Below are 27,459 nucleotides of genomic sequence, written 5' to 3'. Positions count from 1 at the left end.
TAATTCGTTTTGTATTCCGTCGCAGAGTTAGATTTCCCAACGGATAATTCGATTCATATTCCAATATATGTTTGTTGTTTAGACTGTACTTTGACTATAATTGGTAAGTAAATGCATTGCCTACATGACGACAGTATTCAAGATGTAAAAAGAAAAAAAAAATGATGACAAATGTAATATATTTGAGTAACGTTCCAATACAGTATTGTAGACTTGTTATATGTTCAGGTTCATGTATTGTGTCGGCCATCTTGTATCCATGGAAAAAGTGTTTTTCCTTTTATAAAATCTCGACGCATTCAGATAAAATCCGATCCAATTATAATAAAATTAATAGACCGATTCATCAGATTACAGTTCAAAGCGTTGATATTTCGTTTCACGGGGTAAGATTCGCAAAGCATATAAATGACAGATGTTTGACCTTTGAATAAGAGAAATGGGGAAATGTCGCAATGTGCCGCCTACGCGGGAGATGTCAACGGGATCGTAAACTGGTGTGGGTCAACGAATATTAGAAATATACAGGAATAGGTGTAAAAGTTTATAAAGACTTTTTTCCAATCATCAATTTACATAAAACTCTTCCGTTACTGAGTCACTGACGGACAACGCTCAGCCCAAGCTGATGGGTCTGGAGTCTTGAAATTTAGCATGAAGGTTCCTTATTTATTTAAAACTTTATTGCACAAAAAAAAAAATGTACAAAAGGCGGACTTAATGCCGTTTGGCATTTTCTAACAGTCAATTAGCTGACCAAACAGAAAAACTTTAAGTTGGTGATGCGATAAAGTGCACATGCATACTGAAAAATACATACATTACAAAAAAATTGGACCTTATATGGACTTCCTAAAATATCATCGTGAAAATAGGAATTTACGGGTTTCTTTTTATTTAAACGCGGGCAGAGCTTTGGACGCTAGTCTAGTTTTCTATAAAGATAATGGTTAAAACTTTAAATACCTAATGCTAGTAGATATTACGATCGGGAAAGATACCCAAGTTAAACTAAAACATGACTATCGTTTTTTTCATCAACAATCACAAAAGAAATACAGATAGCTTGACACAATATTTACCTCTTACTGATTGAAGGAGAAGATCGATGATGCTCCAGAAAATAATACAAAGTATTTACTTTACATTTGCGGTGATATAATAAAAAGGAGAGATAAATTTTAACGTAAGATAACAGCTAAATCATATAACAATATGGTCGGTATTTGTGGTATCTATTTTCATAGGAATAATGGTAAAACATAAACGAAAAATAAGAGTACTTAATATAAGTATAGTATTACAGTTTATCAATTTCTGTATCGCCTTTTTTATTTAATTTAAGATTATAAAGATTAATGGCGTAGATTTTTATCTATACACTACCAAAGGGCTGACACAAATTGGAAGGTTATTTAATACGCAATTTGTGTAATATGGTTTGATAAACAGCGCCAGAGGTAAACAACAATATTTGTGTTGAGGTTCCAAGAAGCTATTCTAAGTATCAATAGTATATGTTATTCCTCTTGCGTTGGATTATGAATTGTCAAACATCTTGCTTGGAGTCATCGGATTTGTGTATATACTTAAGTTTTCTACCCGTAGAAATAAGTAAGTTTGTTATAAATTTATGTACATATTTATTCGTTTATTAAGTTTTTGTATACTTGTAACCCTTCTTGAGGCGATGGACTAGTATCTAATTACTATTTGAATGCATGGCCTTCGAGTTTTCGAAATTGCTTTGAGATCTGTCTACCCCGTCCGGGAGTAAAACATGATATATGAATGCATTATGTCTTTATAACAAAATAAATAAATATCGAAGAAAATGAATGAAGAAAAAGACTACATTTTTGTATGCCAGAGAAAAACAGTTTGGATATAACTTTCAATTTATAAATACTACAGGTATTAAATGCGCATGTAATGTTTCTCTATTTTACCTCGGACGTTTCGAATCATGTTACAATGATACGTGGTCACTGAGCGATTGAAAACCAGTGGACTGCTTCTTCGTCTTCTACGGCGAAGTTGTTAACACGCCAACTACACACTGACAATATACTGAATGGAGCGCGGCCGTATAACGGTGAAATTTTTGCGATGTTTTTTTAATAATAATTGCTTCACGACTTAGCCTCGGGTAAAAATTTCGTTCGTTTCAGTGTCTGCGTGAGATGAAATTCTATGCAGTGATTTATTTACCTAAATTGAATTTATATTACCTTAGCAAATGAAAAAATAGGTATTTCATTTCCTTTCTCCACGTGTAGATAGGTACGATGCTTTAAATGTGAATGAATTTATTACCTTGAACTTGGTAATGATGCGGTTCTTTAATGTGAAAAAGATGATCCTAATGTGTGTCTTAAAAGGATTTTTTAAGTGCAACTCCATATAGTTTTTCTATGCGCGACTGTGATAGGTAACATATATACATAGAACCACATCTTTATCCATTGCGGGGTAGACATAGCCATTCTTGAAAAAAACATAAAGGCCACGAGTAAGATAACATTATTGATAATGTTAAACAAGTATACGTACCTCTTTCTTTATAAGACAAAGCGCAGTTAAGTTCATTAATTTTTGTTTGAATTTGTTGATGCGAATTCCGATGATCTAGTATTATTTTTCCTATTAATTGGTTCAATAAAAGAGTCAATTTCTCAAGTAATATTGCAGCTAGATACATTAATTCAATGGACACAAACCGTCGAATCTTGAAAGTGCGGATTCACTGACCTATTTGGCTTTGAAATGGGGGTTTCACTAGGTACAAAGCATACTGAAAGAAACGCTGAGTCAACACCTCTATTATAATGTACCGCAATGAAGCAGCCTGTATGTTTATCTAGATTGTATGACTATTGAAGCCGAGTGTCTATTGTTGCTTATTTCGAGCCCACATTTATATGTAAATACAAATATTTGGTAGATGTTTAAAGACAAGTATGTGTTTTGAATAGGGTTAAAAATTGAATGGTAGAATGTGTTTACGTTTTCTTTTTTATGTTAAAATGTTTAAACGTAAAAGGGTATATAATGTATGAACTCATTTATAAACTTTGTCTTATTTTTGCGGGGTCTCAGTTCCACTAAATGCAGCATTGTATTGGGGCTAGAAGTTCACTGGCTTACATACACACATATAATCACGACTTTATCCTTTACGGGATAGAGAGAGCCAACAATCTCGAATAAACTGAAAGGCCACGTTCAGGGGTTGCAATAGTCATTATTCTATTTATGTTAGTAACGATTAGGCCCTCGGCTTTTCAGTGTTACATCAGGATGTCGACAAAAATCTTCATCAAACTAATGTATCAATCATTAGAATGTTACAATGACTGATTCTCTTGTCGACTTTTTCCATTAAATATCTATTCTCTGACAGCTGTATAAATAAAAAGAAAACAGATATCAAAATACAAGATAATTATTTCCATGATGGTTAACGGGAAACGATGTACATAAAATATTCATAACCCTAAAAGGCTGGGTGTTGGGAACGTAAAGTTGTTATTAATACTGATTGTGAGTAGCAGATGTTTCTACATATTTATGTATGTTTAAAAATATATATTGATGTCTTATATTTTACTTCAATTGGGAAAGAAATAGTTATATTATCTTTATACATAGTATGCAAGTTATGTACTTAGAAAACTTAAATAACATATGTATATATTAATAGATGCACAATGTTTTTAATGTAGACCTTCACTCTTGCATACATTTTCATGCAAAAAATTGGTATCGGCGTAAAAGTCACCATTGTTATCAAATTGTGAACAGTCTCCATCGGTTTTATGTTTGAAAATGCTTTTTCGGACCCCAATTTTTAAAGCTAAATGCCAATTGTCCTTCTTTTAATAAATTTGTCTTTTTTTATCATTTTCTCCGTAATTTGAATTAATTCAAGTGAACCTAACTCATTTAAAATTGATGCGAGGTAGACGAGTATGGGCCGGCTCGGCACTTCGGCAGGATGACCTAAAGGATATATGGAAGATATTAGCGCAGACCGGACGGCGAATTGATGGACTCTTCCCGAAGGTTTATGAGTTCTGAAGAGGTGGCCAGGTGGCGTCGACATTTAAGTGGCCTTTTAACGTCGATAAGTGTTGAGAGAATCCGTTATCAAAATCTTCAGGAATCCTACCCTTTTAAGTTTCCTATTTTTATAGCTAGTAATCATATGGTTTACTTTTATGGGGTAACGCGGCTGATTACAAACTATTTTTTTATAATTCAGAAAAGGATAGTTCGCGCATTTACGGTTTAGGTCCAAGAGACTCGTTGAGACAATTCTTTAAGGATATAAATATAACTACCGTAGCATTCCAGTAAATTTTTGATATTTTAATGTTAGGAAAATGTTAGTGCCTCAACTTATAGAAATTTACTTTATAAGCATAAATTAGTCATAGTTAGTAGGCTTAGAAGAGTCAGTAAATCACTCATGAGGAACTGTATGCAATTTAATAATAGGTTGCCGAAGTCGGAGTCGGAGTTCTTGAATGCCTGATCAAAAATTCAAAGAAAATACTGGTGTAACATGCAAAGTCAGAGAGATCATTTTCTCTATAAACTCGCATAATAGACGCGTTTTTTGTTGAGTTTCTTTGGAATCGTCTTATACGGGTTTACTGTAATTTTTTTATTGTTGACGATCCCTAGCATTGCTTACAGAGTTGATAATACGAGTAATAATTTTAGTACCAAAAATGCTACATAAAGTCTACTCCTGTATTTGAAATACGAAGCGACGGCAAACGGTTAAGTGTGTACGGAGAAAGTACGAATTAACATTTTATGTTAAGGACCTCGTAAAAATTGGCACTTCAAAGCAATTTGATTGTCTTCGTAAGTATTAAGTCTTGTCACATTTATTAAACTAATAAGTTACGGGCGAGCTGGCTTAAAATAATCCCCTTATTAATTTCAAATTGTTCTGCCAAATTTGTTTTTTGTATTCGTAATCCTATTACTTACCATTCTTTTACAATGAATTTTGAATATTCTTTACTTAAATGTAAGGGTATTAATTTAACAATATACAATGTCTTCCCCGAGAATTTGTACTCAATCCTACTGGCATAATTTACTGGAGTCCTTTATTCAATCACGATTCCTCTGATAATATAACGAGGCAATCAAACCGTCAACAGCAGCCAGATTGAACTGGGCCCTGTGCAGTCAAGTAATTGGCTTCCTCGTTAAACTCAAACACGTTTAAAGCATCTCAAGCAATTAAAATTTATTTTATAATGGTGTATTGTTGACTGCATCCTCAGTTGATTGCTTCAGAGAAGCAGAGATAAATATAACAAATAAATACACCCATTATCATACTTAGGGATGAAGAAAGCCGATAGTCCCATGTCTCGCAAGTTTAGTTGTATAACGTGATGGATTTGATTTGATATAAATACATACTGAAAGGTTGCTAGCCTTCAAAATATCCAAAATTTAGAAACCATTTTCTTGATTGACTCCGCGCCAAAGGAAATGACACACAAACTGTTGTTTCTTCGCTTCGCAAAATTAAACTGGATACCATCGCTAAAGTTGGTAGCTATTAACATAGAAACAGTTTGGAATATACTTTTATATAATTAAGTGATCTTTCCTTCTGTACATTTATAACTTTTGCCAGATCACAAATAACGAGTCCCATTTCATGGCTGGCTGGGTTCGTTTCACATTTAGTATTCTAAATACTGACGTTTCTATAAAACCCATTTATAGAGCTTTTATGCAGCGCAAAGTAAGTATATGAGCGCAGACGGGAATTCACAGAAACATTACTGCTACTAAAATTTAATGCGATACAATGAAATCTGGAATAGGTTGTGTAACAAAATTATTACTCGTATTTAAAGGAAAATGCTACGTCGCAGCATTTGTCGTAGAAGTGCTACGACGTAGCTCATTTAGTATCGAAAGATATATGTATACACATCGCGGAAAAAACAAGTGACCGGTGTAGGACTAATTTTGGCACTTATTTTGATAACGAAATTTCTTCGACTTATTTCATAACTTCTTACTTACTATAAGATTATTTTCTTTGTTTTAATTACAGATTTCTATCAAATGTCATGTAATTATTTAAATTGATCACCTGACTACTGACCTACTACATTGAGAAACTTAATACAAAATTACTAGTGTAATCTACTGTTATATACCTAACTAATATAACCATTCTAGTGATTTCTAACAGTAGTTGCAAAATAGCTGTAAATCTCGGCAATAAAGACATGTGTGTCATGTTATGAAAGAAGTTTTCTCTCATATCGGAACAAGTTCCGCACTTACTTTGACAATACAGGGCATTTATGTGAAGCATGCTATATTTAAATTGGAATGTTTATGTAATTATTTTAGTTTTATTATGATGTTATTATATAAAATATAAAAGAATGATTCCATGCATTGTAAATTCTTACCTAATTCAGGATTACGGAGTTTACCTTTGACCCCGGGCATTAGTCCTCACCTCTCTGAAGAGGAAGCCCAGGGTACGCAAGGAAGAATGGCATTAAAAATAAATCTATAATCTAACAGACATTACGACGCAACTAAACTCGAAAATATCCTTTGAATGTCTTATGGCCTCAATAATAGGGATGATGGCATGCAAAAATGACGCATTTCATATTATTCAATAATGACTAACTTTTTAATATAGGGGGCGAGTCGTGTATTGAGGTATCCACACAAAATCTATAGGAATATGTTAGTTTAACATAAGTTAGAATAAATGTTATATATTAAAAATGTTTTAATTTTGTACAGACACCAAATAAAGTTAATTAGATTATTTAGAAAATGAACAGAACAAGGAAAATGAAATTATTTTGTTTGTTTAGATGAGTGCCACTCTGTTTTGATTAAATTCTTGAGATCAATATTTCGAGTAAAGTACCTATTTATTTTTACAAAAGTTCGGTGTGGTGTATTTTTAATATAAAGCATATAAATAAATGATTATAAAATATTTCGAATGTTACTTCTAATGCTGTAAGCGATGACTAAGGCGTTATTAAAGCCGGTCATTAAGGCATAGAAATCATCGTTGTGGCTATACATCGTCGGAAAGTTCAAGCTAAATAAGGAAGAAACGGATAGAATTCTATATATGTTATTATAACTATGTTTCACTTAAAACATAATAAAATAATTTTATATATATAAAAAATATTTATACTCATTTCCTGACGTCATTACGCCGCTTATTGCCGAAGTTTCAAGCTAAAGGTCCGCTAAAGACAAAATTCTTTACTCGATGAAAATCTTGGGGTCAGTTTTTACAATTCCTACGTGTTATTTTTTCTTTGTCATCATCGCGTGTTCCCAGTTCGCATCCCTAAGTAAATCCGATTTATGATTTCGAAAGATAGGATTTTAATTGGCCCCAGTGATGGCTAGTAATTTTTTAGATAGCTTATCTTACCGACGAAGGCTGTACTGCTGCATTATTATACAAAAAATTAGTTAATTACTCCTACAAAACAAATGAGGAGATTCTTCTGTACTTCTTTTTTTGCACAACAAAGGCGGAACGCTTTCGATACAGTTCAAGGTTAGCACTGCGTACCCTTGCGTAATCCCGGCCGGCGCATCCGGCGGCCTTTGTGTTTGTCCAACACTTCTATAACACTGTTGTAGTTGAAGGTTACGTCAACAGTTTCACAGTTATTAAGTATGAATGGTGGAATTGTTGAATTTTAATTGCTCTTCATTCTGCCATTTAAATTTCGAATGTATTTTTTTAATTCAATGACTACTGATATATGTGTTGGTGAAAGTCATAGAGTAGAATTTCGAGATTTGTGTAAAGTTTCCTAAAAAATCAGTTATTACAAGTAGAAGGAATCTTTTTTAAATGAAAACAACATGCAAAAGTGATAAATTGTCTTTGTGATAAACTGGCGTAGGATGTGGGTCTCCACAATATAAGTAAATAAATAAATGATAGATTAGATAAAAAAATTTAACTCAGCCTTCCCTTTCTTTTGTGTTGGATTTGTCTACACCATAGGGAATAAGGGTATGTGTCTCATATTTTTTAACAAAACGTTATCATTGCTTTCATCCCAGGTTAGCGAAAAGTGTTGACACGACACTGTACGGCACGGCAATGTAAATTTAATGGAGTGTACCAGATATTAAAAGTAAATGTTGTTTTAATTGTAGTTTTATTCAGTATCAGTTGCATAATAGAAGCATAATTTCGTGCACGCCCGTAGGGAATCCGTTTTGTTGGCACCGCGCCATTAACTGCCGCCCATATTACGAAAACTTCCTGAACACCAACTGTTACAATCAACTCTAAATTTATTCGGTCAAAGTCGAAAATTGAATGCCAACTGGAACAATATCGTGCGTTTTCGGTTTAGTTCTTTTTTGTGTTGTTTCACACTTTGCCCATAACATTTAGGATTTCAGCTCTATTCCGTTTTGGCAATTTATTCGTAAAAAGATTATAGGGACCTTTTTTGCCTAACAATAAAAGGGTCGATTTACGGATTGTAAAAAGAAAGTAAAGACTATAATGAAAACATTTTGAGAAAGATAGACAACATATATAAATAAGTATCTTGTACAGTCAACAACATAAATGAAGACAGTATCGAAAGTTTAACAATAATTTAATCGGAACCTAGTCAGTACAATAAAATTTGAGACAAAAAGCTATTGCATGTGTTATCTTTAAATTGTTAGTTTTTATGTACAAAATCTTTTTGGTTTGATGAACAATCTTTTAAGTTATGTGATGAAACACTCTTTGTTGAAGTGGATTTGCGGTGAAAAAAGTAACGCCACCGACTTTATTTCATACGACACATATACACACATATAATATTTTTGAGTTCATCGCACAAAAATGCTCATTTAAAAAGATTTTCCCATTTGTTCTAAATATTTATTATATTTTTACATATCCACGAAAATGTTTTGCTGTGTGTAGATATAATGCTTTGCTTTAATTTATTAATTAAATTAGGTACGACCAGCAGCAAAAAGAAAAACCTTTTTTCTTAAGTAATTCATACAATTCCTATTTCTCGTTTATAAATTTTATATACGTATTTGTAAGAAAAAACAATGTCCTGTCTTAAGAAGTAGGTCACTTTTTTCTGAAAGTAAGCGCCCTAAATAGGTTATCTGTAAAATAAACATTCGGCCCTTAAGAAATTTGTCAAAGAAGATTAGGTAGCTCTATTTATCATCGAGATTAAATGATTTATTTTAATTTTTTTTTTTTAATTGACCCGTATGTTTTTATTTAAAAAACAGTAGGTATCTTTCGTTAAAAATTGTCAATGAATATTATGTTTAAATATATATATATATATTTAGTGAACCATGTGTAATAAAGAAGAAAATAAGAAAATAAAATCCAGTCATAGAAAACAAAATTAAAATGAACATTCCATTTTTTTACACAACAAATTTAACATTAGAATTTATGGAAAATATCGCCAAAACAAACATTTGTAATAAATTGTTCAAAAAGAGTGAACCCAAATTCAAATAAGAAAGATAGTAAAATGTACTTAAAACATCACTCACATAAAAAAACATACTCTACCAAATCAAAACGAAAGTCTTTGTCATAAAAAAATAACTCAAAGAGAATAAAATATGAGTACCTTACTACTAAACTCAGAAAAAAAATAGTTCATGTTCATGTTCAATATTAATACGACCGAAAGGATTTGGAGTGATGCCAGTTGTCGTTACACTTATTTGTCTGCGAACTGAACTGGAAATTATTATGTTAACATTTTTTGTTCGTTTGTTAATTTGTAAACAAGTTGAAATACTTCTTGGGGAAACAAATTATTATAGTTAAGTTTTAATGGTCTGCCTTAAACGTCTGGTTTTCAAAAGAGCTAAATAGGATCTTTATTTGCGGGTTTTTATAAGGTGGTTGGACAGTTCATCCAATTCTTTCGATGGAAGTTGGCACCAGGCAAGCAAAAGGTTTCCTAGCTTTTTAGTGTTTTTGAAATTGTTTTATTTGTTTTTAATAGCGTGCCACCTTTCGTAACGATTATTTTTATATTCACCCAAGCGTCAGTCTTGGTTTCATTTTTATATCTCAGCCTTAATACTTACATGCTGTTTTTAGTGGACTGCGATATTTGTGGAATATTCTAAGACGAGAGAGTGAACAGAACGGAAATTTTTTTAAGCATAATCTATCACTCAGCTAAAAGTAAAATACGACCTCTTGTTTGCCAGTATAAGGCTATGTCTAGCCCGTAGAGGATCCAAAGGTGTATATATCAGAATAAGAAAATTTAAATTCTGGAGTGGTAGCGATATTGTCCAGGAATTGTGATTTATAGCTATTGTAGAATTTATGCATTCCGATAATTGGTATTCAAATTTCTAAACTTCAAGGTTTTCCCGCAAAATAAATGTTTAGTTTTAAATACTTTTAGGAATTTTTTTTAGGTAACTGCAAAGAACTTTTCCCACTTTCTACGTGGGGTTGGCACAGTATGTTAGTTTTTTTCAATTACTTCTGTCAATTGCCAACTCACTGATTACTCCCTTTCTCCGCATACTATCATTTACGCCGTCCATCCATCTCTTTTTCAGTCTTCCCCTATTTCTTAAACCTTTCACTTCCATATTTAAGGCTCTTTTAGTAACATGAATTTTTAGGATTTTTTTTATCCACTCTATTTTCGGGAGTGTCATGATGAATTGGAATAGATGAAAATCACGCAATCACGTTTATTTTCTAATGTCACACATGTTTGTAGATTTTAATTAACGCTGAAAAATTATATGCATGCGCTAAATTTGATAATAACATCGTGGTTATTTTTTATATAACATATAAGTATTGGTTGGAAATCTTCAAAAACAAAATCGATTTCTATAATGGTTGTTTTTGTATTTTGGTTAACTTCTCTCTATATATTGGTTTATTTTTGTCTTAATAACTATGCTCACTACACATTCAAAGAAGATCTACCCAATAAGGTTCAAGACACGATTCTAATATGTTGCGATATTAAACTGATCCACAGATTACATAAATGTAAGTAAAATAATATTAGAAATAAGGACACGTAAAAGCAGATAAAAGAAACAAATTAAGTGAGACTAAAATTATGGTTTTTCTCATTATGACGAATATAATAACACCGAAAGGCGCGTCAACATTTGTGTCTCACGTTAACTTCCTACATACCTACATAAAATCACGCCTCTATCCCGGAGGGGTAGGCAGAGATTTCCATTTGCCATGTGATAAAAACAAAAACATTTTTGCTTCAGTTTAAATCTTTGATTTATCCTTTAACTGCTGCTATAATAATCAGCTGATTTATTAATTAGCTTAAGATTTATTCTAAAGTTTTTAAGGATGTGGGTGTGTTTATTACTGCTTTTTTCATAAAAATGCTAGTATTAAAATTTATGGAAATCTAAAGTGTATAAAATAGCGGAAAGCAGTTACTTATGTGTATGTATGAACACAAATATTCTCTACGAAAGAAATCGCGCCCGTAATCATGAACGCTGCCATTACGTTATCGCCGTAATCTCGGTATTTTGGTATTTCTCTTTGCAAATTTTTATAATTAACTTTTAAGCATTATACAAAGACTTGTTTGGTAATTGGATTGTAGTCGGTGCTGTTATTTTACGTACTGAGGTCAATTGTGAACTTATGAAAATGCAATCAAGTTTTGCTAATTAGAGTTTACATGACCTTAAAATGTATTTTATTATTTTGTAATTTACACAAATAGCTTATAGGGAAATATCACTGCACTTATGTTTTTCAATGTTATTATAATTCTTTTAGCTGTTGTATTTGAATATGGACATAAGTTCGCCATGACTGTTCGCCAACTGTTCAAATTAATACATTTTTTTTTCCAAAGGAATTCCAATTCTAAGAAGGATTGAAACTGATCTTATATATATTTTCATGAAATATTCCATGCATGCATGCGAGCAGTCTTTCCGCGCACGGAAAGCGTGAAAGATCAGAATGCATGAACTTTTGTAGATTCCTATTTGATGGAAGGCTGACACGTGCTCGCGGGTTATAGGTATCCATACGAAAACCAATATTAAAGGAAGAAAGGAGGAGTCAAAATATGAAGTATGTTAAGTATGAGTTGAACCTATAGCTGACCATAACAACATTTATCATATAATTTCTTACATAATTAAATTAATTAATTTGCACATACAATGTTTTCTTGAATATCACATATTTATCCCTAGCGTAGTAGACAGAGCAAGGAACATCTTTGAGAACAGACTATTCTTTATGATCACGTTTTTTAATCAAACAATGACATTTTTTTTTTCTGGAGGATATCTTAAAGAGATTCCTATTTTCCTTTTTTTTGCTTAGCCAGAAACTACTCCTTTTGCATTGAAAATCTATGCAAATGTTTATATAACATAAAACATTGAGTTCTGAAGGTTCCCGTAATTCTTATAGCGTTTGCCAATTGCAATAAATTGTTTCCGAATGTCCCCTAGATGTCGCCCTAATCCTTATTGTTTTGTAGGGCGCTCTCGTTTATCTACATTTAGTACTTTAAATACCTTTCATGAATCATGAAATTCCGGTGGTACTTTTAAGATTGAGTTGTAAGTAGAAATACATAGAACATATTGAAAGTAGAAAATATATTATATATAAGTAAAATTATATATTTTGTGAAACGATTTTTTAAAGTTTAAACTCTTATCTGCTTAGAGCGCCATATCTGTACTAGTTACTTGTGTTTTATCCTTTAATAACCACCTACAATGTATATCATTTTGGACCAGGCACTAGCTTAGAATCTCAACCATTCACGTAACTAGCCTTTGAATTCTGTGACTATTTATGTTTTATGCTCTGCCTACTCCGCAAGTGATAAAGACGTGATAGGTGGAATGTAAACGATATGCACAGAAATAGGGTAAATGGTCGGTAATGAGCTACCGGAATTTACGAAATTCACAGTTTTAGAAAGTTCAAGTTGCAAGGTTTTTTCGCGATATTTTTGTTATACAAAATTACACAAAAGGGTCATCATATAAAATGAATTTATTATTCTAAATACTTGATGACCTCCGAGGCTGATATCCGCGAAGTACATTCATAAAATTGTTGCCTCACTATGTGTTGTCAGACTCAAACCCAATTTATTACTTCTCTACGGAAAAGCTGAAGGGCCTTCGAGGGTATTAAATGTAGATTCAATGAAATTGATCAAATGCCGTTATAACTTACCTAAAAATCCTCATTTTGTTAAAAAGTCGATTTCAATTCTTTTTTAATATTGTTGGGTTATCGCAATATTTTTAAGTTTGGATGTAAACATTATGTGATCTTATAGATTTCTTAAATATTTCTAGCAATAATTGTATTAATTGGTGCTCAATTTTATCTACAATCCATTTATTTATTTATGACACTGTGGAGACATATAGATACAGTCTAACTATTTTTCGAATCTCAATAGGATAAAGATTCTCCTACAATAACATTCATCAGCTTATCAACAGTCATAGGTACGGTTAATGCTACAACGTAGCCCCAAGATGCTACGCCGTAGACGCGCGTAGTCGAGCTACAAGTGTAAATGTCTAGTAAACTTTGAGAAACGTAAAAACAGAATCATATTCAATACAGTAGCTCCATGATTAAAGGGATCCATAATAGCCGCGTTTTGTGAAATACTCTACTACTGGATACTCTATGAACTGAAATTTATCACATTTAAAAAAATATTCGGCATTCTGGGTAGTGAGTCTATTACTGCAATTTTTTATCAAAAAAATCATTATAATGTAAATTATACTAAACTTTACAACTAAGATAATACAAATAGCCTCTCTACATGTTTTATTACGTGTATAATTTGCCTAAATCTAGGCAATATTGTACGGGATCTGCGATGAAATGGGTGATAAAGGTAGTCAGGCCAATGCGATTCGGGCCGAAATTACCAACCCGTGTAACGACGTAGCCCATTTATGAATCCGGTTTTTGTGAATGGCCCGATTGACGAATCTGTAAGAAGTTGTGCTAGATGTGAAACGAGTAAAAAGAGCAAAAGTGATGATTATGTTTTGTTGCCTGATGAAAAAAGTAAAATAATAAAGATGAAAGTGAAAATATAATAATATTCATCTGAGATATTGAGTAAGCATGTAATTATTTAGAAATATGCCAAATTTTTATAAGGGGACTAAATACTCATTAACATAACTTTTGAATTTACTAGGGAAGGAAAAGCTTAGGCAGGGAAAGCTTATAATATTTAAATACTACAATTTGCTACGCTTTTTTACATTTCAATAAGGTCAGATTTTTTCTAAATATACAAGTTTTACCATTAAAATATAGTCAAAGATTTAAACTACTCAATGCATCAAAAGTCATAATTTTCGTTCCTATAATTAGCGTTTTGTGTCTGTGTAAGTTTTCATTTTGTTCTGATTTACATAGTTTGCTGAACTTCGCCGTTCAACCAATCAGGCTTTAGGTACTCCATCGCGTGCTTTCCTGTCATTAATATCCAACTCAGAAATAGGCAGTAGCTACATCAGACTTATATTAAGACTCTACGAGATTCAACAAACATTATTTATGTCTGATAACTGCTTTTAATTTGGATCAGAATAATAATGACATGCCGTCTTTTTATAGTATAATAAATTTATAATTCTTGATTAAATTTGTATTGTTGTCGTAAATAAATATCTATGTGTGCCCAAATGGGTATATATTTCAAATTCTATATAAGTCTTTCTATATTGAACGTTGTAAGGTAGGTGTTTATTCGGAATATTGTTGACCGAGCGTCGCGTTGACTGGGGCCTATCAACTTGGGGCAAAAAAACATATTTCTGTATGTATGTAGGTTTGAAATTCAAATTTTACTTGAATGATTTTTATGGCATTTTATGTATTGCTTCTAAGTGTTGATTATGAAGATAAACTGATTTTAATTTGAAAGACGCCACAGAGCATATGCTTAAAATAACACTACACTCGTACTCGCACTTCATATTAACAAAATATGCAGCAATTAACACATATCTTCAAAAATTGTTTTAAAAACGGCATGCAAAGGAAATTTCGGTAATGTTTGTCGTATATAAATAAACATTGTTTCCAAACTGCTACACAAAGGGACAGAGGCGGACATAGGGTATGCAAATTGGCCGTTTTTCCAACGAATCGCGAATAAATAAAATGCTAGCGCAAATAATACGAAATTGCTGGAATTCTTGTGTTGATGATAACTGCTGAAAAACAAGTTAAAAATAAAAGGACTATCTAAATATATAAAAGAAGAAACTGAATGACTGACTGAGATATCAGTGAAATTCTAGAGACTTGAAATTTGGTGTACGTTCTTTATCTGGTGTACCAAGAAAGAATTTCTCGAAATTCCGTTTTAGGTGGGTAAGGTAGTTGATTTTTTCGTTAACGAAGGCAGCGCCGCGGGCGCTCTCTAGTAAATACATAGAAGAAATCGCAGCCTACCTATTAGGATATACTCGTAGGTGTAAAAATACATATTTACATATCACACAGTCTAAGCTAGTATTTTTTGGGTCGAAATATTCCGTAAAATATAAGTTAATAGAAGTTAATTATCATGATCCATTCGGATATCGAACCCAGGATTGCGAATTTTATCAGATTAAAGATCTTTACGCCTGTTTTTGGGGTAATTTGTGGTGTATAGTTGAATCATTTTACCACATTTTCGCTCAGACGTTTTCCCCTAACGAGTATCAAATGCGTTCGACACACATTACTGTGTCGTGTGGAAATAAAACGATGTGTTATAAAAATGATATGCGAATGATAGGAACATATTGTTCATTTTAAAATTAGTTTACGGCTTCGCGCGTTGATATGCCAGTTAGCCATTCAATATCATCTCTCATGTATTAGAAGATTTAGTAACGAAATTTTAGAGACTATTATACTCCAAATAAGTCTACAAAACAGTAAACGATTTCGAGTGAGGTGGTTTGCAAGTTAATATATTAAAAAGGGCTTATAAATTAAACCTTTAGGGTGGGTTAATTGATAGGGATTGCTCGTTTCTAGACCATATGAGCCATTTCTGTTCATGTATCGTATAGCGTATCGTAAGCATAAAGTATGGAAAAGTTTAAAATTTATTTGCAGGTAATTACAGTTAGGTATTTATTTATTTTGTTTATTAAATTGTCTTGGTTGACTTGGTTTCGGTTGTGTCAGCATACATCTCAATATCAGTGGTTAAGTCAGTCTTTTACATGAAATGACTCAAATAATCATGGTTTCATATCTAATTAGTATTAGTAAATAATACAGATAGGTATTAAACGCGCACGTAATACCTGTTTTATTTATATATAGTATAATGCAATGCGAAAGTTTAAACCGTTTCAGGTACTTGAAACCTTATATATAAATAGTTACAAATTACGCCTTATTGCAGCGCATACCTAGTACATACTTTTAACAAACGTATAAAAGAAAAGTAGATTTTCTACAGCGCGTTCAATTTAAATAGAATTTCAATCAAGTGATTGATTGCTCCATTACAATGGATTCATTAATTAGTAGTTACCCCGGACAGATGCTGACTGAATACATTCACTGGCCTACCCGCAGAGCAAAGACCTCCCGTCCGGCTAATCGGAGCGGTGCGGTGTTCCATGCTCTGGGCTCCACCATTTATTTCAATCACGTGTTTGAGTTATAATTTTCACAATCATACCATTGGTCACTTGGTTTTTTGTTTGGTTTCTGAATTTTGTTACAAATTACATATATTCTGATGAGACTCCTAATATTTGTGTTTTAAGTTTTAAAGGATATTATGTGTAGCGTGAAGGAAATTATGAGTCAAAAAGGAGTGACAAGTGGGATGGCAAGTGATAAAACAAGTAACATATTTTGGCGATGCTACGTAAAAAAAAAAAAATTAATTTAATTCTCCTGTGTTTTGATGTCATTGCTTTGCTTGTTTTGGAATTTATTGCAAATATTTTTACAATAACGTTTTGTTTCGTATGATTTGTAGTGCAATAAAAGAAGTAGTAGAAGGCTTAGATAAACATATCTATATCACTTAAAAAATCTGGGTGGTTCATGTTCAGGTCATGAGTACTAAACCGACCGATAAATAGAGTTATGAATGTATTTGAAGCGAAAGAAAGCGGAGCGCGTGGCAAAAGCTCTGCTTATCCCTCTGGGAAAAAGGCGTTATTATTTTATGGCTATTTTTGATTACATTTGAGCCAACTAGGCCACGTGGTTTTCCATCGATTTAAGGTTTATTCTTGTACTTGACGTGTGACACGCAAAGCCACCAGCCACTTGGCTAACTTTTTTATACTTCATTAACATTGTGTGTTCAAAGTACAGGTATTTATATTAGTTACTACTGTCACGTAAGGGTTATCGGACTGATTCATTCATAATATTATAAGAGCTTTGTATTTATATATAAAGAACTAGCTCTTGCCTGGAGCTTTTATTACGTGAGAAATTCTGAAAATTCTATAAGATATGCTTAAAATATTCTAACTGTATTTCTACGCTTATTTATTCCGTGGTTCGGTATGAGATGAAAATATTTTTTTAATCTTTGTTATAATATAATTTGATTAGGTACTAATATTGTTATTTCTATTGTTACAGTAAAAAAGGCGCGCTATGTTGTTATACAACGTAAGTATTATATGACTGACTTCCTTTTTTTAAATTTAATAGAAGAATAAGTCTCCTAATCTATCTGTTAATGTCAAAAGAGATAAAAGTAATGTTACCTAGAATCAAAGTAAAACATCTTTTTTCAATATGTAAAGCAACGCTTAACTTAAAATAATATAACATAAGATAGTCAATAACTTTAGTAAGTAACTAAAGAAATCCTTGTAGTAATTTCTGCAAGGTCACTTAATACATTTTAATTCTGCGTTTAAGATAAAATATTTTGCACTGCTATTTATAAGATCGTTTTAGATCTAACAGGCGCCTTATACACATGAGCAGTTTATTTTGCCATTTAAAACTGAATCATATCTTTTCTGAGCAATACATATGTTTGTTTGCAGCTACTCAGTTTAACACATACGTGACACTGAAGCTCCAGAATGTCAAGTCGACGACGGTGACAGTGAAGGGCCCAACTCCGTGTTGGGAGCAAGACTTCCTATTGTGAGTATTTTTAACTTTTAACGACCATGACTTCCAGTTTTTTGACCTCCGACGCAAGAAGAAGAGGTCCCAAAGTTTTAATTATAATTTTTCATAAAATTTTTGCGGTTTTATATTTAAAAATCCGATGTCGGTCTACACGTTGAGCTTAGAAATCTTTTTAGATTTTGTACTAAAAACACCATTAATTGCTAGACCTTAAGGCATAACGTACCTTTTGTACCATCATTTTTATTTTTTTTCATTAAATAATTCGATCCTGAAAATGTACAAACCTAACTGGAAACAATTTTTTTCGTTTTCACTTGACACCTTTATAAATTATTGGGAGAGATTTTGTTTAAGTTTGGTCATAAACGGTTTGGCAAACGCTAATACCCGCCTACTCTACATTGGAGAACCAATGAATGCGCGTGCGAATCAGACGTTTTGGCCTGCGATGTCCCGGTGTGTACGTAGCTTTATAACAATATAGAAAAACTCTGAGTGCCATCATTGTGGCACACAGTTAAATGTGTCCTTGCAGTCTTTTCGAGACTATTAGCTCTGCCTTTCCCGAAAATGTTGAAATAAAAAAATCATCATGCTTTTTGGTAGTCAAGACAATATTTCTTTTAGTAAAATATTGGTATCTTCAAAGAAATTATGAATAATGTTGTGGGCCACGGTATCCATTTGTCTAACCTTTGTAAATTTGCCAGCGAAAATCTTCAGTCACACATAAGGCTTATTTGCCCCTTGGTTTATGTTATGAGGTGTCACCTTGTGACATAGGTCGGGGCACATTCTCATCATACTTGCTAAAAAGATACTGAGAATTATTGCTTGGTATATATTTTAAGAAGGAAAAATAATATAATATTTTGAAATAATATTTATTGTAATTGGTAAGGTTTCATGTGAAACTTTAAATTCTGAAAATAGATTTTTAACATATGCACATATAACATTTTCTTAATGGGAATAATAAATATTTTATTTTATCAGTTACCGTTAAATGTGTATTATATACTAAACTTTCAGAACTCTCTAAGGTTAGGTTTATATGTTAAGTTTAGCATATTTTTTTCATTAGTTTCCTTTTTCTTTTTAAACATAAAAATATTAAAGAACGCTCAATATTTGGCCTACCTTTCCGGAACTTGGTACCTTTGCGAAATTGGAGCAGTTACCGCATATCATCATACCTTAAAAACATTTAAAATCAACGGTTTCTATTTCAGTATCCTATTATTAAAATCTGAATCTTATAAATTGCATACTTTTTCATGTCATTACAGTTATTTCGAGTAAATTATGACTTCATTCATTTTTACCATGTCCGAATTATACGTCTTTTGTCACCGGGTTATAATTTACATAAACTAGGCGTAAATCTACACTAGCTACGATTAAAGGCCGTAACAGTTTTAGATGTTAACGATTCCAATTTGCATACTAAATAAACGCTTTACGTTGGTTCTAGGTATGTCGCCTACGTAATCAGCGATATTATACGAACAACGCTGGCAACATTTCTTACATTCTAACTCTATTTAAGAAGTGTCATGACACTACCTTACATTTTTTTTTGACCAACAATATCTTTATTTTATCTCGGACGTTTTGAATCATGTTACAATGATCTGTGGTCACCGAGCAACGAAAAACCAGCGGGCTACAGTCCCGCCTGCTCGGCAGAATGTTCTTCTGTTACCAAGCTGTTAACACGCCAAATACCGTCACCAATACGAGTACACACTAACGGAGTCCGTATTCTGAAGCGCGGTTAATACTTGTATTATATATAAATAGTTTAATGAAACGGATTCCGTCACTCTAAATATAAATATGAAATTATCATTTTTACAAGTGTAAAAAGGTATTTTTTCAAATTAAAGTGTGTTAAGATTGCGATTCACATCAATCAGTAAAAGTACCTTAAATTTTATAATATGAAATGTAAAATAAAAGTACGCTATTTTTCTAAGAATTCAAGGCTTAGAATTGTTTAGAATTTGTAAAATTCCCACTCGTAGGAATTTCTTAAAATCCTCGCTTAGCTCATAGCTACGTCAGTACAACTATTTTTATGTCAAATTTTCAGTAATAAATCCAATATTTTGTCATTTTAATTGAATTAATAATACCTACTTACTGCAAAATATATTAACTACTAGTCCTTTATTATGCTAGTACTTAAACAGTTAGTTAATTTAAAACTCAAAAAATTTACTAAACTAATCATAACGGTGTGTTCATAGCAGGCACGGATTACATAAATTCCCAATTTAGACCAGATTGGCGGAGACATAATGTTATTGTAATCGAGTAGGCGTGAACTCGTGGTTTTAATAAATGGATGCGTCGAATAACTCCGCTCGTAAAACGGTCTGGCGTAAACGGTCAGCCGACCTGCAAAATATGACCATTACAGAAATTTCACTTTCAACACACTGAGTTTTTTTTAGTAATCACAGACATTATTTTTTACTATTTATATTTCTGTGGTATAACTAAGAGTTTACAGGATTTTTTGTGTATAATTTTTATTCGTTTTGTTCTTAAATTTAGGAATAGAATATGCAAAATTGAAAAGTTTGAAAATTTATCTTGAGCATTGGTGATTGGCAGACGCCTTCCAAGCTCAGTATAGAAAGTACATTCAATAGCTGCCATTCATGTAACTTTACCATTTATATCATGATACAATTTTATGATGCGCACATTGTTTACAAAGGTTGATGTTAAGAATATTATAAATTTTCCGCATTTTCTTGTAACGCTAAGCGTTCTGTTTCAAGCTATTTATTTGTTTTATCCATAATTTATGGGCAAGCCGCAATTCCATGAAATTTCGCATCGTCCCTCGCTCTCTAGAGGCTTTTCTTTTTTTATATAAATGAATGGCGTAAGCATTTCATTCCTAACAAAAGCGCATTTGTATTGTAACACGTAATGTTGTTTACAGCAAAATAGCCCCTCTTGTTTGCTGGTGTGTGATTCGTGTGCAATTGACGAAATTAATAACTTTGGATATATTATTTTGAATATGTTTTTGAGTTAGGAGTAAGCATAAGAATTGCCACATCTCTATCAAGCAACGTACATACATATTATCACGTCTATATCTCTTGCGGAGTAGACAGAGTCAACAGTCTTGAAGACTGAGAGGCTACGTTTAACAATTTGGCTTTAAGATAGAATTGAGATTCAAATAGTGACAGGTTGCTAGCCCATCGCCTAAAAGAAGAATCACAAGTTTATAAGCTTACCCCTTAGTTGCCTTTTATGACATCCATGGGAAAGAGATGGAGTGGTCCTATTCTTTTTTCTATTGGTACCGGGAACCACACGGCACATCAAGCAACGTCTATAAAAATTACACTGAAAATGAATTTTACTTCTAAGCTTTGGCACGTAATTTCAAATATTAAGAGTTATATCATTTTAATCTGAACTGTTGAAATAAATGTGTATTATTATTTTTAACTTTGAGCGTAAACAAATTGAACCTTTAGGTTCTTGCTAGAAAAATTATTAACAAAATAGTTGAACGCCCCTCTCAAGTTAATAATAACAAAATTGTTGAATTCGCTATCCAAAAATTTAAAATTTTAGCGCAATATGGCCATTATACGCCCGTTTTGTAATCCAGGTTATCAGCAAGCACAACAACCAAACTGAGTTTAGTTTACTGAGTTATGTGACAGCTGTGGTAATTGCGAATTTGCATTGTAGTGTTAACATTTCGCTTTTCTATCTTTTCTCAGTTATACAGCTTATGAATCCATATATCGTTATCTGTTCATCCTCTAAGTTAATATCAATAGATGACTAAGATTTATTTATACTTATTAATTTATTTTACTACTCGTAAATAAATAAAAAATAAAAGAAAAAATAACCACACTCGTCGCCTATATAACACAAAAACGTCTGTAAAGCGTAATTTTTTCAAATTATTCTTTACAATGATACGAAAAATCTTTTTAATTACAAAATTAAATGAACGGAGTTGGAAAAATAAAAATCAATAATTTATTGCACTCCAATTGGCCAGTAATAACCGAGCCGCTGATTTCAATTAAGCCCAACACGACAGGTCCCACGACAAGCTGGGCGAGCTACAATCGTTATCAACTGCAATGAGCTATTATCAGGTAATGAGGGTTTCAAGGCATTATTGATCGCCCTGCTGATTTGTCGATGGTGCATGTCACAAGTGCTGATAACGGAAGAATTATTTGACAAATACAGTTGCCATCACGATGGTTTTAAAATAATAATTTTTATTGAATAAAACAATATCAAATTTAACTACATATTATTTTAGATTTTTTTTTATTCAGTCATCCTGAAGTCTCTTTTTTTGTCTTCGTCATAATATCAGGAGCAAAAATATAGGACAAAGGTATCTCAGTGATTAAATGATCTAAGTTGTAAGGGTTTAAAAGCTTAAAAACCTTATGTTCTTCATGTGCTATTAAATTATTGGAATGCAACTTTCCAGTCATTTAATAGCACATGAAGAACATAAGGTTTCATTTGTTGTGTGAGTTAGTTTTAATAATATTGAAATTTATTTAATAATATACAGGACAAATCAAACTGATTCAGATAGTCCCAAAGTAAGTTTGAGCCTTGTGTTACAGAATTAACTCAGAGATAGAATTTTATTTCATAATAAATTATTTTTATTTTATAATACGAATACTGTAAAACTATTAAAAAAAAGGTTTGACAGAATGGCAGTAGAGGATAATGCAATTGAGCTACAGACGCAAACTAATTTTCATTAATTACATCACATACATGAATTAACGCAGGTATATAAAAGCTAAACGATTTAACAAATTCTGCTCTGCCTACACAAAGGACTGCCAATCAGTTAATCTTAACACATACCTACGCTAAGGGTCACTCTGCCTTGTCGCATATCTCAATCCCAAAGATTAATACCCAGACCCGCACACCCCACAGCTGGGATCTCTTCAATCAACCGACTCGTCAAAAGCCCGATGCTATTAGAGGAGGCTGTTTGGAACGGCTTAACCTAAACGTACGTAGAATGCTAAGGTCAGACCCTACTCCGTGCCTACGAGGCATTTATATCCATCAGTTGAATTGACCTTCATATGTAATGTTACGTAATTTCGGCCATGTGGTTTCTGTGCAGAATAGAAAATTATCACTATCTTTTCTAGTCTTTGTTGTAGAAGCCGGTTAAAGCAGTTATAAAAATAGTTTCCGCGCCAACCGATTTTGCGACACTGATTTTGTTCTTAAACAACGCTTTTCGCATATTAATTTTTCACATTATTTGGTCTATTACTGATATTTGTATTTCCGTTAAAGAAAAACTTTATTTCCCTTTATCAAACGTGAACCATCAGGTAAAGCTTTCTCCACTAAACAAGTTACCTAGGTATTAAGTGGCCTAGAAACCTAGACATAATACTAAGTGCTTGTTTAGATCCTCTCGTAGTAATGGTACCGGTTCCATGGATCTAATGGAAACTCTATTTTGACTTAGAATTGCACTAGCCTTTCCCGTTGGTTTTTTTCTGCGGGATTGAATACTCAGATTATGTTATACTTATTTATTTAGGAATATGTCACAAGTATGCTTCTACCTATTTATAAATCGATGACTGAAGCATTGATACAACGAGGAATATATAAAGAGAATGATTAAATGAACAAGGATATAAATAATCTTCTCTGACATAATAAGGTAAAAAATACAATTGACTTCAAAGCTCATCATTTTTAAAGCTTTTACCTTTTTATTTTCCACATAAAATAGTAAAATTGGATAAATGACTGAATATATTATAAACCTTACAAAAAAAAAACAGTCAAAATGCAAACCTCATCCATTGTAAAAGGTTCCGGAAAAAAAAACATTCTGCATAAATCAGTGTCACATTGAGGCGTGGTGTCATGACCGTGATTTACAAACAGACCCACACCTCCTTTTAATATGTACCTCTATACCTTACCTCCAACGAGTCTCCAACTTATCAAAATACACAAACATTTGCGTAGCGCGGGCCTCAGCGGATGAATGTTTTTCTTATAAAATTTGTTTTCATTGCCGCCGAACCTTTCATCCAATTTCCTTCTAGTCCTTGGAATATAAAATGAGGATTTAATGGCAAAGACAATAGTGCTTTCTACATAATTTCCTCACATGACGACAATTTAATAAAAAAAAATTGTCTGTTTGTGACGCGATACTTTCGAACCGTTGTTGGTTTGATTTTGTTGAAACTTAAAATGTGAAGGATCAAATGAATTTGGAAGTTAAAGTTAAAAAAAAATTAGTAAGTAGCGTTAGAGATACTCAAAATTTTGTAAAAAAATTCAGTGTTTGTAAGGTCTAAGCTCTGCCATTAACCAAAAAAATCGTGTATGAGTTGAAAGTGTTTTTGAAAGGTCTATCGATATTATGGAATTGTTGTAGATAAAGTAATCACAACTTTATGTACAAGCATAAAATGGACTTTATTATATATATATATATATATAATACTGTGTTTTGGAATGAACAGGAACTGAGTTCAATTAAACAAATTGCGTTGCTCTGAAATGACAAAGATTTATTTCAGTATTTGGCTACCTATTTAACAATAATACAAATGTAAAAACTTAAAAATAAAATTTCATCAACTCACCTGAAATGACAAAGAAACGACATTCAATGTTTATTCTTTAGATTCTCAATTCCTTTTTATAATAATCAGTAATCCTTGTTATAACAATGTAAATCCCAAATTCTCATATCACAATAGCGTCGCCATTTTTACCAGCTGTTTTATCGACAGTCTTGGACGCCATTACGTAGTAAGATAAAACAGTATCTTATAATGACGTTTAGAAAAACGCGGCATAATTTAAATTAATGTCGGTTCTTTACATCTCCCTCCTTCCAAAAGTTTTTTTTTTTTTTTTTTTTTTTCTATATATATTTATATATATGTACATATAATATATAGGTATTTACTAATCTTATTACTAAACCAATATAAAATTAAAACTTAACAAATAATAACAAATAAATAAAAAAAAACTAATCTGTATTTCTTATGTATGGTATGAGTTTTGTGATGTGAAAAAGATTTGACTCTGTTTTCTTATGACCCGTATTGATTTTATAAATAGAATTGGATACTCTGTCTATAATTTCAAATGGACCAATTCTCAGCTCATCTAATTTATTTCTGTTTAGCTTGTTTCCATTTTCCACATATACCATATCCCCTATATTTAAATTTAATTGAGTCCTATTCTTATCAAACATTTGTTTATTGTAGTTATGAGATTTAATCGAGTTTGCTAATGCTATTTTTTTATCTTCAAGCCATTCAAATTGAGATTTATCCTTTTTCAGTTCATTTGGCAAGATAGAAACATCTGTACCATTCAATAGGTATCTCGGAGCAAAACCAGTTACTGTGTGTACTGTATCGTTATATTTAGCTACACAGTTATGTGCAATCGTTGTCCATGCCATCTTATTTTCTTTTTCGTTTATTTTGCATCTGATTTTATTTATAAGCGTTTGATTAAGTCTTTCATTTAAACCATTTGATGATGGAGTATTTACTGCTGTGAAAACCAATGGTATCGATTTTTCATTCAAAAATTGTTTGAATTCTTTTGAATTTATCCCCGGATATTGGTCAGTGAGAAGCATTCCAATCGAATAAGAATCTGATACATTTTTAATAAGTTTAATGAAATCATTTGCGCTCTGTGTTTTTGAGGTGACAACAATTGCATATCGTGTAAAGTGATCAACCAACAGGTGTAGATATTTTTTTGTCGACCGTGAACCACCAAATCCTCCAATAGTGTCTATGGAGACTATATCGAATGGTTTTGTGGCAGGACCTAAATGTGACATTAGACCGTATTTATTTATTCCCCTCGATTTATTTTTGATACATATCTCACAATCTTTACAACACTTTCTTATATTTGTTTTTAATTTTTTTGCTGTGTATACTGGGTTAATTTTGGTATGCATTTGTGTTATACCTATATGACACATATTTTCGTGTATGTCTTTAATAAGCTTTTTACTGAATTCTTCCGATAAGACAATTTTTTTACGTTTTTTTACCGTTTTATAGTAAATATTGTTTTCATAAATTAATTTAGATCTTATTTGTTGCAAATTTTTATTTCTTTGTTGATCTGTAATTATATCGTCCAATTTTATCATATTCACAATCTTTAATCGTTCATCTATATCAATATTTTCGTCTAGTACTGGGTTCCTACTCAAACAATCCGCTTCTATATTTTTTTTTCCGGGGGAGTATTTTATTTTAAAATCATACTGTGATAAATAATAGGTTAAATCGCCTAATTCATCATCCGTTCTAGATTTTATATTTAAATTTTCTAACGGTTTGTGATCAGAATACACTGTGAAAGACTTGCCTATCAGCCAGTATTGCCAATATCTAATTGCTTCTTTAACGGCTAAACATTCTAAATATACTGCTTTTTTCTTTTTTTGAACCTTATTTAATTTCTTTGAGAAATAGGCTACTGGTTTGTCTTTACCGTTTGGCTGTGTTTGCTTTAATACCGCTCCTATACCTTCAAGCGATGCATCAGTATAAATTTTTATTGGTAAATTTTGATCAAAAATTTCTAGTATAGGCTGAGAACACAATAATTGTTTTACTTCATCAAAAGATTTTTGACATTCTGCAGACCAAATAAATTTCTGGTTTTTCCTAAGTAAATTATGAAGGGGCTCTAGTATTATTGCACTATTTGGTAAATACTCATGGTAAAAATTTATTTTTCCTAAAAATTGTCTAATATTTTTTTGTGTTTTCGGTAAAGGGAAATGTTTTATTGAAATTAAATTATCTTGTATGGGCCGTACTGTATTATTTTCTATTATATGACCAAGATATTTGACTGAATTTGAAGCAAACGTACATTTCGTAAATTTTAATCTAAAGCCTTCGATTTTTATAGCATCTAATAATTGTTTTAAATGATCAATGTGCTCAGAAAAAGACCTAGAGAATATTAGTATATCATCTATGAAATTGACGGCAAAATTAGTTAGTTTGTATTTTCTCAAGATATTACTTAGTATTCTTTGAAATATAGCTGGCGATGTCTTCAATCCGAAAGGTAAACAAGTCCATTGATAATGTCCTTCATGTGTTACAAAACCAGTCTTACTTCTATCTTCAATCCTTAGAGGAATAGACCAA

At 32.0% G+C, this 27,459-nt stretch overlaps 1 protein-coding gene across 1 annotated transcript in view; it reads left to right on the top strand.

Annotated features, from left to right (window-relative positions):
* Nucleotides 1-27,459, top strand: part of LOC106129575 (phorbol ester/diacylglycerol-binding protein unc-13) — a 58,460-nt gene that overhangs the window by 5,258 nt on the left and 25,743 nt on the right. The window contains exons 2-3 of the mRNA XM_060948642.1: nucleotides 17,711-17,740; nucleotides 18,127-18,229. Of these exons, the coding sequence (XP_060804625.1) occupies nucleotides 17,711-17,740; nucleotides 18,127-18,229 (133 nt within the window). The remainder of the gene's footprint in view (nucleotides 1-17,710; nucleotides 17,741-18,126; nucleotides 18,230-27,459) is intronic.

Source organism: Amyelois transitella, chromosome 16 (genome assembly GCF_032362555.1).
Source record: "Amyelois transitella isolate CPQ chromosome 16, ilAmyTran1.1, whole genome shotgun sequence".
Classification (NCBI taxonomy): Eukaryota; Metazoa; Arthropoda; class Insecta; order Lepidoptera; family Pyralidae; genus Amyelois; species Amyelois transitella.
The sequence above is the reverse complement of the archived record's forward strand: the minus strand, read 5'-3'. Positions and strand labels throughout refer to the sequence as shown.